The sequence below is a fragment of the Micropterus dolomieu genome, linkage group LG11 (assembly GCF_021292245.1).
Source record: "Micropterus dolomieu isolate WLL.071019.BEF.003 ecotype Adirondacks linkage group LG11, ASM2129224v1, whole genome shotgun sequence".
Classification (NCBI taxonomy): domain Eukaryota; kingdom Metazoa; phylum Chordata; class Actinopteri; order Centrarchiformes; family Centrarchidae; genus Micropterus; species Micropterus dolomieu.
This window is the reverse complement of record NC_060160.1, coordinates 26467401-26480676: the sequence shown is the minus strand read 5'-3', so window position 1 is coordinate 26480676 and position 13276 is coordinate 26467401. Positions and strand designations below refer to the sequence as shown.

General features: G+C 41.7%; 1 protein-coding gene across 5 annotated transcripts in view; it reads right to left on the bottom strand.

Moving 5' to 3' along the window:
- The window catches only part of ccdc88c (coiled-coil domain containing 88C), a 46721-nt gene extending 33766 nt beyond the window's left edge, over nt 1-12955 (bottom strand). For 3 of the 5 annotated variants that reach the window (XM_046062083.1, XM_046062086.1, XM_046062085.1), the window contains exons 1-4: nt 12690-12952; nt 12333-12591; nt 10603-10715; nt 8643-8751 (exon numbers count right to left, since the gene is read on the bottom strand). In XM_046062083.1, the coding sequence (XP_045918039.1) occupies nt 8643-8751; nt 10603-10715; nt 12333-12392 (282 nt within the window). In that variant the 5' untranslated portion in view covers nt 12393-12591; nt 12690-12952. Of the gene's footprint in view, nt 1-8642; nt 8752-10602; nt 10716-12332 lie in introns of all 5 variants that reach the window. The other 2 variants (XM_046062087.1, XM_046062084.1) reach the window with 2 other exon arrangements.
- Nucleotides 12956-13276: the final 321 nt, after the last annotated feature.

Sequence of the window (13276 nt, the reverse complement as noted above, 5' to 3'; positions counted from 1 at the left end):
TTTTTCAATGGCCGATGCCAATGCAGATATTTATCTGCCGACAGCAGATATATAATTTCAGATTTCAGAACGTGACTGGTGTTCAAGGGAGAGTGGGGTACAGTTTGTCAGAAGTGACGTCATTCAGATGCATTATTCTCTACAGCATAACAATATATATCTAACGCAAGCCAGTAATGCTGTTAGATTAGGATCGGAGAAACGCGTTAACATTTAGAAAAGATGATGGTGACATTTAGGGCTCCAAACGTACTTTTTCACCACCTTCCCAAAACTCACAAGGGGGAGCGCCAACATGGTTCCACAGCAGCCACACTGACATGGTAGCTATCAGCCTTGTGAGTGCAGCTATCGGCTGATTCAGATTATCTCAAAATGCGTAGTGGCTTTGTACTAGTGGCTTTGATAGCTATGTCACCAGATGCTACAAACATAAGGACAGTATGGAACACAAATGTTGTAGGCGCTGTTTCAAAGATAGCCCCCCCCTGGGAATGACATACCACTCAGAAAATGTCCACAAGGTCGCTAGATGCACAGGAAATGTTTTGCACTCAATAGCGGTAGAGTGCGCTCTTAAAGGACCATACAATGGAAGGGATGGAGTATGTGTCTTCCCAGATGATTCATTTAGCCACACGGGAGCGCCTTTCTGCTGGTCAAACAGAGATGCAGCAGTCAACGGTCTTCAACTTTAAAATCCAACCTTTGACATTAGTTCATATTAGTCAACAAAAAATTATTATGGTTTTGATGCCACGGCTTAGGTCAGTGCAGACCAGCTGGTTGTTTAATATAGATGAGACTTGGCTCATATTACCTGCATTAAATAACTGTGTTGTATGGAAACATTTTTATGCAAGCACTATATCAGTGGATACACATTAAATACTACTTCTGTGTGAATTAGGTGAAAGTCAATGTCTAATCTCTCTTTCTGACTTTTGCTGTGTGTGTGTGTGTGTGTGTGTGTGTGTGTGTGTGTGTGTGTGTGTGTGTGTGTGTGTGTGTGTGTGTGTGTGTGTGTGTGTGTGTGTGTTTTATCAGCAGGATCTAACACTTGCAGTCTGTCAAACTGACAAGGGATCAATACAGCCTGCTACACTGACCCATTTAGAAACACACACACACACACACACACACACACACGGCCTAAATCCATGGCCCACTGGCACACTGGGCTCACATTTCTAATTCGAGATCAATAAAATGGCGGCAGCTAACAGGAGATCAGCCTTTAACTGAGCCGCTGGGTTCTGTGTTCCACAACTTTCTCAGCACTTTCAAGGCTTTAAAAACCAAATCTAAACCCTCTCATCTCGTCCTTAGAAGCTCTGTACTCGATCATTTCAGTTACATTAAGTCACATTTATTTATAAAGATCACATAAAATACCTGTGGGCTTTACAGGCCGTCATCATACATGTTTTCTGATGGGAAGAATCGAGACTTCAATGAAGTTAATAAAGAAACTGAGTAATGATCCAGGATTAAACAACACAAAATTGTATGTGGGTCAGACCAAAGTGGTTGGCCACTTGTGGTTGAAATGCGATGACATTTTGCAAGATCACTCTGTGCACGTGCAGCCAAATTTAGAAGAAAGCACAATGTGTTTAAGAATTAAAAGTCAAATTCAGCGAGTTACAAGAAAATGCATGAAATATATTTAAATAACAAATAACTATATATTGGGAGGCTTACTCGCCAAATATGGATGTCAAGTCTTGAAGAAATTTGTACAAATAGTGAAAAACTATGTTTCTGTTCCGCCCTCTTCTGTATTTTAGAAATGGCTTAGTAAGTAGTCCCTTTGCAGGATCTGCAAAGCCACAACAAAATCTAGTCCTTCATTCCTTCTGCCATCTAATTTAACTGAAATCTGATAAGTAGGATACAATATTCAACTGAGTGGCAGACAAAAAGGACCAAAAAATAAAACAACCGTGGCAGATTAAAATCGCATTGCAAAATAGTGGAGAGAGAAACACTGGACTCCGTGTTGGACTGTCCTGGAATATGTTACAAAACCTCGTGGTGTCTTAAAAATAAAAACGTGTACTAATTTCTGTTCAGAGGGCGGTGAGAGTTCAGATTCAGGGACACAAGTGAAGGCTCATTCCTCCCTCCATAGTAACTCCTCTTCTTCCTTTCTTCTGTTTGTTTTTTTTCTATTGTCACAGGGAACATTAGCACTGTCTGTGAGCCCTCAGTTCTTCCCTCAAAAGGGCTGGAGATGACAATACACACACAAACTTAAGTTAGTTAAAATAAAAATCACACACATCATACACAGTCCATACACATACAGCAATGCACACACACTGAATATTCCAATCTACTCAGCCAGGGTGTGTGTGTGTGTGTGTGTGTGTGTGTGTGTGTGTGTGTGTGTGTGTGTGTGTGTGTGTGTGTGTGTGTGTGTGTGTGTGTGTGTGTGTGTACACGCAGTAAGTCAGAGGATATGGAGTTCAAAACATCCCATGTACGCTTTTAGGGCTTTGTTCTGCAGTTCCCACAGTAACCAAGGAGTGGTAAAGTGAGAGGGAGGGCTCTGCTTCGGTTACTCCACAACAATAAAATCTCTTTCACAAGAGTCAGAGTTTCTAAATGCAAGAGCTGTCATACTCAGACACCCTCAAAAGTATTACACACATTCTGATCAGACAGAGTGAGCGGAGAAAAAGTTTTGAAACAAACGTCTTTCCTGGCTTTTCTTATCAGCTAGTGATGTCTGATGTAACCTGACAAAACTTTGGCTTTTTGAGTTGATTTTTAGTAGTTACTGTATTGTGAGGTCTTGTGTGACACGATCGCCAAATCATCACATGTCCGATATCTGGGTGTGCTGTTTATACACTGCATCATTTCCATCATTAATTGTCATGCAATTGCCATGTGTATTGCATTTTGACAAGTAATGCACAGTGGAAACTGGAGCTGAAACAAACAAGGGTTTGCTGCTTTTCTCTGTCTTACATCATTGTTCATTTAATATATTTGGGATCTGGACAAAAACAGCTATTTGAAGATGTTACATTGGAATCTAGGAAATTTTGAAGAGCATGTTTCATTATTGCCTGATATTTCAGTGTGGAGACTAAATAATTCATCAATGAATAAAAACATTTCTGACACATGTATCAATAATGAAATGGTTAATTGTAGCCCTACTATGAATATATACCTTCTTATTTCCTTTAATGATACAGTGTGAAAAAGGGAGTATGTATCAGTGGGATTTAAGTAGTGAGGCTGCAGCCTGTCTAATCATTGGCCTGTAAAGCATCAGGAAATACTGAACCGTCTTAAAATTGTTTATTTTTGTTGACAGTTAACAGTCAAAAGCACCAACGATATGAAACACTGTATATTGTAATCCTCACATTTGAGAAGCTGTAACCACTAAATGGTATTTTATTGTCTAAATTCAGCACTTGGGTGGACCAGAAAACCCAGACGCTTGTGATATCAGGTTACTGTGTTTTGTACAATAGGGAGGAAACAGAAGGGACCCCCCCCCCACACACACACACACCGTCGGTTTGTGCTTTGTCACTGGGGAGACAGGGAGGATTCACTGGACCAGCCTGTATGTCCACTGAGACATCATCTAATTAGGGGAAAGGCACTGCTGAGCCCCATGGTTGGTTGCTTGGGTAGGTGGAGGGTGTGCGTGTGTGTCTTCCTCCAGCTGGTCCTAAACTTAGTCTCATTCTAGAGCTCATAATTCATTGACTTAAGGTTATACTACGAGGTGTAACATGCACGTGTGTGTGTGTGTGGTTGAGTGTGTGTTAAGGCCAGGGTATTTGTCTGTGGTTAGAGATTAACCAACATGGACAGATTAACCCCATACTCCCCAGTATGACCCACTTCACAGAGCGCACACACACACACACACACACACACACACACACACGAAATGGAATCAGGATGGATTCCCCTGCCCGCCTTTATACCTGCCATTAAAATATGTATTTTGGTGTGATTTGAACCCGATTACATTTACACATGGTCTCTAGTGTCCACATCGAGATAAAATCAAGATCCTTCGTGCTGTCCAGCTCAAACAACCGAACATCACATCCTCCTGTATAATAACTGTGAACGGCCTTTCCACCATATTTTGTTTTCCTCTACAGACTATGCTCCCCTGTTTTCCCTCTCTCTTTAGTGGTGCACCAATGTATTAGTTCAGCAGGGAAGTGAAAGTTAAGTTCCGCCTTCCTTGCGCTACCTTTCCTCATAATATGTCCACCTTGCTGTTATTGTGGTAGTTTATATTGAGTTTAACTTGTTCATGATATGTTCAGTTCACCATTCACCAAAAACATGAGCGTGTTCAATGAAGGGTGATCTTTAAGTGTGTTCATGCACACACTGTGTGGACATGCAGTGCCTGTGTGTGCAGTCAAACTTTGGATTTTATTTGTGGAAGACATCAACAGGTACTTATTTCCGCCCGCGTAGTTGGTGTATGCGGAAAATGGCCATCTTTATTTGGTATGGCTCAAGGATTTTTATCTGAATGTGAGTCAATTTAAATTGGGATTCTTTTCTATAAATCTATCTTTTGCCCATATTGGTGGACTACGTATCAAAATATCTAACTACAAACACATCTAGTTTCTACATGAAAATAACCACAGGAAAAAATGCAGTTGCTCATGTCCCGAACTGGTCATGTGACGATATAAAATCAACTTAATGATATCTGACTGACAAGCCTTAAATGAAGCATTTGTGTTGGCCGCTATAAACCTCAGCTGTGGTTCAATAAATGGGTGGATGGTGATTCACAATGAACCCACCTGTATGAAAATGATGTGATGCAATGAGCTAAATACTTTGACCAAGAAAAGACTTGTCATATCCCTCTCAAATGATATACACAATGGTGTTTCTTTCTTGGGAAACCATCTTTGCGCCAGTGTAAATAGCACAGACGCCTGCGTGCAGAGAACAGACTGGCAAGACAACAGGCAAGAGTTTCAGTTTGCAACATGACTGCTTTTCTCTGTTGAAAGCTGTATTTAAAAAGTGTTTCACTTTTTTGGCTGATTAGACCTTTGCTCAGGGTGGAGCTGCACTGGGAGCTAACAGCATGATGATGTAACCCCCCCACCATAGGTGCAACAAAAGTACAATTACTCACGCAAGTGAAAACACCTGTGTGGGGATTACAGGTAAGCAGGGACAATAACAATGGACATTAATCAAAGTAAATAAGTTAGAAAAACTTATTTTTAAACATCTCCACTCTAACGAGGGATGCCTGTCCTCCAGGTGCTCTTTCTATGACCTCTTTATCCAGAAATATTGATGGGTTTAGCTTAAAATGTTTTTTTTCTATCATTTTAATTGTCTCTCTTTTTTACGTAGCAAAATTTTACATGTACAATGATGATATGCTCTTTTTCTCTTTGTAGGGTTGGGCAATGTCTACAAAATTTCCATCAGACGATGTCATCGGACACGCGCATGCACGCGGGGGGGGGCACCAGTCGTCTTATGTGCATGTGTTCTCGCACAGACTTCACTCGGTAAACAAAATTGGTAGACTATTAACTTACGTTCCAAGTAGCGGTAGATATTTTACGTACGGGCCAGATAAAGCAGCAGTGAACACACAGGGTACAGATGTTGGTTTCAGTTGTTTGATCAGCTGCGTCATTAAAAAGCAGACGTGTGGCTCACCTGCTGCCGTGATAACGGATCGCGGGTGGAAATGTACGGAAAAAAGACGAGTTCTCAGTCTTTTAGGCAACTTTATAAAACATACTGAGGGGGGAGACAGACAGAGAGAGGCGGGGCAAGCCGGGGCGTTTACCTGAGGTGTAGGTGTGTGTGAGTGTGTCAGAGTGTGGGGAGAAGAGAATTCCGAGGCAGGTGCAAAGCGTACTTAAAAACAATAATAACAATGTTTGTGGTCATTAAAAGCTGCTTTCACAGGGTCGTACAACGTGAACATTTGAGAATTTTTGTGCTGGGCGGAGGGTTTACAATCACGATGCCGGTGTTGTGCCGAATTCTACCTGCCGAGATTTGCATGCACCTCGCGGCTGATAACGGTCATTTATGCTGAGAAAAGAGGTGGATGCAAATCTCGGCAGGTAGCCCACAAGATTTCATCTGCTGAATTATGCATCCACCTCTTTAGGTCCTTTTCAGACACTTTGCTGTGCTCACTGATAAAATGCGGTTATCACCACATATATTTACTGAATATCAAGGAATGACGATGCAATCGTCCATCGGCCCAACCCTACCTTATAGCATCATTTGTTTCATAGGTGACAGGCCAACTGACACATAGTTTACAGGAACACACTACCCAATCTTCCTGGAGATTAAAAAAAACTTTACAAGCAATACACTCCCATCACTGTCTGGAGATTTCAGAGGTGTGTGTGTTTCAGCAGGACATGACTGCAGCACCTGTGCTTATTAAAGCTCATCTCTGATTTATACAAGAGACACGCATGCATGCACACACATGCACAAATGATTTATGCCCACGGATGTGGTTAGCTTTGAGAGGATGGTCAGATTACATCACGGGCTTGACATCAGCACAGATGCACAAACTAAAAGGCAGTACACACACAAAATGAATTCCTCTCTGTGCCCGATTCTGTCAGGTCCTTGAAGCATTCTGTGTGTTATGTCATTGGATGTAATACTAAGACAGAATTTCATGCCCATCTGATGTGAATGACTGTACAATCTGTACAGCGCACAATCTACAAGTTTGACAGTTATGAAAAGTAACAGTGCACAGCCAGCCAATTGTAAAGTGATACTCCACCTTAAATCATTTTTTATTAAAAATTTTAAGATAGATCTCCCTTTAATAATGACTATGTATAATGATAATACATAGTATGATAATAATGATCTTCATGTTACATTATTTTACTGGCTTGGTACCTTATCTTTAAAAAAACCTCCTACTTTGAACAATGAATTAAGAAGCACTGAAAATAAACTTGGATTGTAGAACTAGATGCAAACTTTGGGCTCTCTAAAAACTTTTAAGCAACTTTCTGTATGTTGAAGCATCAATGCAAATAATTGGTGCTTCGTTTAATCCATATAACTATATTGTGTTTACTGTTTCGCACAGCGCGCTTATGCTGTGGAAGTGAAGATGATGTGATTTGATGAGGCGGATTGCAAAATGGAGGAAGAGAGAGAAAATAGCGAGGGCCGAAGAAGAGACAGGCCTGAGAAAAATGTGTCCAAACTCTGGGTTGGAACTTTACACTGATGAGTTCCACAGCTGATCCCGGTACCGGGTGCGGCAAGCAAAAGTATTTCTTATCCGATTACTCGATGATCGATAAAATAATCTGTAGAATACTCAATTACTAAAATAATCCTTTAGCTGCAGCCCTATTTATATTATACTTTTAAACAGAAAGCTACTTTGCATACATTATCTAAAGCTTTTAATGCTAGGAAGCCGTTTGGGGCGGCTGTGTCTCAGGAGTTAGAGCGGGTTGGCCGTTAATCGGAAGGTCGGCGGTTCAATCCCTGGCTCCCCCTGGTTGCGTGTCGAAGTGTTCTTTGATCAAGATACTGAACCCCGATTTGCCCCCTGTTCCGCCAGTGTATGAATGAGTGTGAATGCTAGTTTCTGTTTGAGCACTTAGGCTCAGTGTGAATGTATGAGTGGTGAATGCAGATGTAGTGTAAAAGCGCTTTGAGTAGTCGAAAAGACTAGAAAGGCGCTATACAAGTACGGAGCATTTACATTTACAAGTCTGAATGCACAGTTCGAATTACTGCTTTAAACGTTTTTGTCTGTCTGTCAAAAATCTAAGGCATCCAGTGTCCCATCTGTTGATGTGGGGAAACTTGAGTCTGACAGTTTGGTGATACTTCCCCCAAATCTTTTAAGTGTGCGCTGTAGCTGTAAAATGACATCAGAGAAGTGGATTAAGCTGCAGGAAGTTCCTTAGATTACAAATATACCACTATTAGAATCCATTGTACTGTAAAAGCTGTAAATCCAAGCTGAACACAGCATTCCTCCACTAAAGGAGCAAGCTCCAAACAAAACATCAAAAACAGATCTCAGCAATGGTTCCATAAACCACTCATCTCGCCCAGCCACCCACCCTCACCGCTACAAACAAGTTCATTTAAAAGGCTACAATGAGTCCAGACAGGCCAGTGTAGGAGGGAACTTTGTAGCAATAGGAACATGTAAAAAGTGTCAAGACTGGGTGAATGTTGCTTATCTTGTCATGTCTTCTTGTGCTATTTACCATTTCTGGATCATTTAAATCCAAAGTTGATTGATTTCAAAAGAAAGCAGAATTTCTGGTAATGTATTCCTATATGTTTTTGGGGGCGTTTAGTGTGTTTTACAGAACACCAAACTGCAAACTCTCCTTTGTGAATTGCCTAAAACATCAAAAAAGACAAGAAAATTTCAAGCTGAACAAAACATTTCACAAGACACACATAACAATGATGATGGCTAAAACTTGCACCCCCAAGGCAAAGTAAATGAAGATACAGTAAGAGCTGCATCTCCTAACCATAGAATAAAGACAACCTGGACTGCTGCTTGTAGTGCAGTTTGACCAGTGAGTGTTGCCGTAGTCTGCGAGCGCCATGTGTTTGTATACCTGGTAGTATGTCCTGATGTGTCTGGTGAGAACGGTCAGGTTGTGGAGGCGAAGCGACACATCATTGTTCACATTCTTGTTCAGCCTCTGATTGGTTGGGCTGGGGTCACTATGGAGACACACACACACACCACAGGAGCGCTTAGTTTGACGTTATTCGTGACTATTTAAGAGAAAGATCTCACACACACACACCACAGGAGCGCTTAGTTTGACGTTATTCGTGACTATTTAAGAGAAAGATCACACACACACACACACACACACACACACACACCACACACACACACACACACACACACACACACACACCAGGGTAACGGTTGTGCTGTAGAAGGATTTACGCTCACATCCACACGTCAGCCTGTGCCAGACTGATTTGCATGTGAACGGGGGGGGGGGTGTAACGATGTCTGGCTGACCTACTATGACTGTCACGATGGTAGTTTGATGTCAGACCTCAATTCAGCTCTAATGGAAACTATTCTAAACACACAGATGCAGGAAAAGAGACTTCCATTTTGCTGAGCTAGCATTAAGACGGGGTCTCCTGGAAACATCTAGGAACATGGTGACATCTCCGTGAGGCTTGTTTTGTTCATACAGTAGTCCAAAACCCAATGATGATCAATTTGCTTTCATGTAAGACGGAGAAAAATTAACCAATCATCACACTGCAGAATCTATAACCACAGAACGATGGCATTTTTGCTTGAAAATTGACTCACAATTAACCGGTTATCAAAAGTGTTATTGTATCATTTTTCACTGCCTACAATAAGGCAAAATTTCAACAATTATTGAATAAGAATATTTTTTTCAGCACTTTTACTTGAACTTCACTCTTCACTTTATTCAGAGCTTACACTTAAACTTGACTTCTTTCAGCTCTTCCCTTTTTAAATCCATCTCAAGTCCTGTCAGTCACCATGTTCTGACCACTTTAATTTAAGCCTATTTCAGTGTTTCAACTATTTTTAATGTTTTAACTCCAAATTATTTGCAGCAAGCATGCTACATTTAGCGTTGTCCAGAGTGTTTCCCAATCAACACCGTGTATATAAGAGTCCCACATTAAACTGCAATATTATTCCTGCCCCAGTTCAGTATTTGTTTTGAATGGTCAGTGATAATAATAGGTTTACAGATTCACCAGCTGTCTCTGAGTGGCTTTATTTTAATTTTCATAGCGCTTCCATCCTGGTCTACCCCTCCGTAACCCACTTTTCCATAAACCCCTACCAAGTCCTAATCACCCCCTCCCCAGTTAGTGTGTGGTGAACAATAGCTTGATCATCATTGTTTCTGAAGACAATAACATGTGGTCTGATTGGGGGACAGCGAGCCATCTGGATGCAAGAAGATTCAGATTCCATACAAGTAGGTATACTTCATTATTGTTCTTAAGCTATTTGACCGCCCGGCGAGCAGTTCTGATGGGGTATACTGGCGAGTCTACAGCCATGCTATTGGCTCTGTGAGACTCTACTTGGAGCTAAATGTTAAATTTCAGCAAACTAAAATACTCATAATGACAAAGCTAACATGCTGATGTTCAGCAGATATAACGTTTACCATGTCCACCATCTTAGTTTAGCATGTCAACATGTTTAGTCATGTTTACAGTCATTAAAATTTGCATAAACTGGATCTGCTGCTGGTGCAGCTCACCAGGTCTTATAGCAGCTCCGTTCTGGAGGGACTGTTAATGATCTGACTCATGCTCTCTCTGTGTTTCTTGATGCAGACTACAGCAGCACATCTGGCTGTGACGTTTACAACCTGAAACCAGCGAGTCAGGATGTGGTCGCACAAAACACACTTACACAGACACACACACACACACACACACACACACACACACACAGGAAACACTGGATTAACTACCTTACCGCTCATATACCCACTCCAGACACTGCAAATAAAATGTGATACTCTCACTCTGTACGGTGCTACCTACATGTGTGTCATGATCTTATGCAGGAAGACGCCGTCCACCAGCTCCATGAACATGTTGACCCGCTCATCTGAGCCTACATCTTCACAGGAACCCAAAGGACCCAACGTCTGTACCTAGAGACAGAACGAGAAGTTAACTACAAGTTACAGTCTTTATAGTGTGAAAATCTGTCCTTGTGCTTCCACGGTCAGAGTTTCCTTTCCGAGCTGCAGCAGAGGGATAGTAACACAAAGAAGAAAATTTGTACTAAAGATTCCTACTTGATTAGAATTGATTGATTGAGTCTGAGTTAATCAATTCTAATAATTAATCTCTTCATGTCTGTATGGACAGCAGGATCAATTACAGTGACCAATTACCTCTCTCTCTCTCTCTATATGAGCATGTGAGTAATGTTCAAAGATGTGATGTCTAATGTGAACCTTTCCTTTTCTTTAACAGCTATACTGGCAATAAAAATGCCATATAAATGACATTACATAGTTTTTCAAACTTTATTTTTACTGAGAGTAATGCGCTCTCTGTGAGGAACGCCCTGCTGACACTCACACAGTGACACAGCTGGAAGTTGCCCAGCCCATCCACAGTCTGATCTGCTGAACACTGGAGCAGTTGGGGATTAAACTTCTAGTCACAAACCCCATTTCTCTGGACTTGGATGTGCAAATAAAGAAAAAAGGGACTGAAAAACAAAGGAACTAGTCAGGTGAAAGTTGCCCTGCGTCGCCTTTCTACTGTGTGGCTGTGTTAACTGTGATTGTCTGTGTCCAACAAAGACGGGAAAAATTGTTGGTTGACAGGTCAGGTCAACAGGATGTGAGGTTACAGGGAAACAGGAAGTACCACAGAGTTAATAACCTGATGACTGCTCTGATGGTTGTCGTAGTCTGGGCTGGGAGCCCATACTGGGCAGAGGGAAGAGCAAATGGGTCCCAAGCAAACGTTTACATCCTTTCTGTGTTTTGCCTTCCTTTAATGTTGTGAAGCATTTTAAGTGCACCGAAAAGTGCTTTAAACAATCCGCCTGTAAATAAACATATGCATAATATGGTGCACAAAAAACCCACGCCTGATGTTTATGGTGGGTTAAAGGATGCTGCTTTGCTCTGGATTTGGTTTCAGTTAGTTTTAACCAATTATTTGCTCAGTCTGTGTTTGAAACCTGGCTAGATTTGTAATATCAGCTGCTGCTCCAATGCAGATAGTGACCGTTTTTTTTAATACAGTCCCCCCTAGGACATCAGCAAGTCAGATAAAATCCCCAAAACAGAGACTATTTGGGTTGCATGAAGGAAAGTCTTTAAATGTATGCATCAGCATTTTAACAGCAAAATATGATGAACAGGAAAAAACCCTAGACTTGCAGCTGTAACCAGTGAAGCAGAGAAAGAACTTTTTCGGTTTGATATTTAGTACGAGATCTAAATTTGGAAAGTCCCAGAAATATCAACCAATATCTCTCATTTAATCTGAGGCTCTTCCCCTGACAAACCTTCCCCCTGTCCCTGCAATGTAACAGTCTGAGCAGTGTCAATCCACGGGTTAATGTTAATGTGCAGAGAGCAAAGCACTGCAGATTGGCACAATAGAGGTCAAAGTTGTTTGTTTCGACTGCTCAGTCGGTTAGTTCTAAGAGAAAATGAAGAGGGAAAGTAAAACAGAGACATAGGTCAGCAGTTCGTGAGCATCATCCTCACAACTGTGTGTGTGCGCGTGCTGCTCCCACTCACCCACACCACCAGCGGTGACTCCATGAAAGTGGCCAGCAACTCGGACAAAGTCACATCCATGGCGGCTACAAAGGGCTCCCGAGTCCGCGTATCAGTCACCAAACAATCATTAAGCCACCGGTCAATCAGTCGATATCCGCAGCAGGCTCGCGGTAGGTCTCAATGCAGGACAGAACAAAGCCCCCGCGAGGCATCGATTCCCCCCTGCACGAGCTTTCCCCTCTCTCACACCACTATTGTCTCGCGCTGTCCCGCTTCCCTAAACAATGGGTTTAAAATAAAAAAACAACTTAAATATGAATAAAAACTGTTCGAAATAGTTCATCAAACGCTCATATGCACCGCGGACTTAGTTACGTTGGTTTAGCGGGTAAATATCCAGTTTGTGCTCCGTCCGAAGAAACACTTGATCCAAACTTCGCAGGACAGTTGTTCGCGTTACCAAGGATACACGACTCGGACCGTAAAGCGGCGAAACCGCCGTGAAACAACAAAAGAAAAGTAAACAAAGTTGAAAATATTAAAATACACGTTCGGGGGAAACAGGGAGCGGTAAAATAGTTGTTTCCGTTGTTTGCTACATCTCCACCACGTCTCCCAACCGCTCTCCTCTCCATCAACCTGACTGAGACCAGAGGTAGAGAAGAATTGATTGACAGGAGTGATGACCAATCCGTTTACTGCAAGAAACACGACTCCCGCCCTCAGTGATAAATCAGCCAATTACAGTGCAGTCATTTCTGACGTCGCCGCCAGACTAACTCAACCAACCGAAGAGTTGAGACTGAACAAGATATTAAGCGTCCTAGTGAGTTTCCAAAATAAAATAAAAATCACTTTTCAGTTAGGTAATGTAGTGGGTGTTGGTAATAAATTAATGTTACGGTCTTATAAGGTTTGTCAGTGTTTTGCATACTCTTTTTTTACTTTTTGACACTAGACAA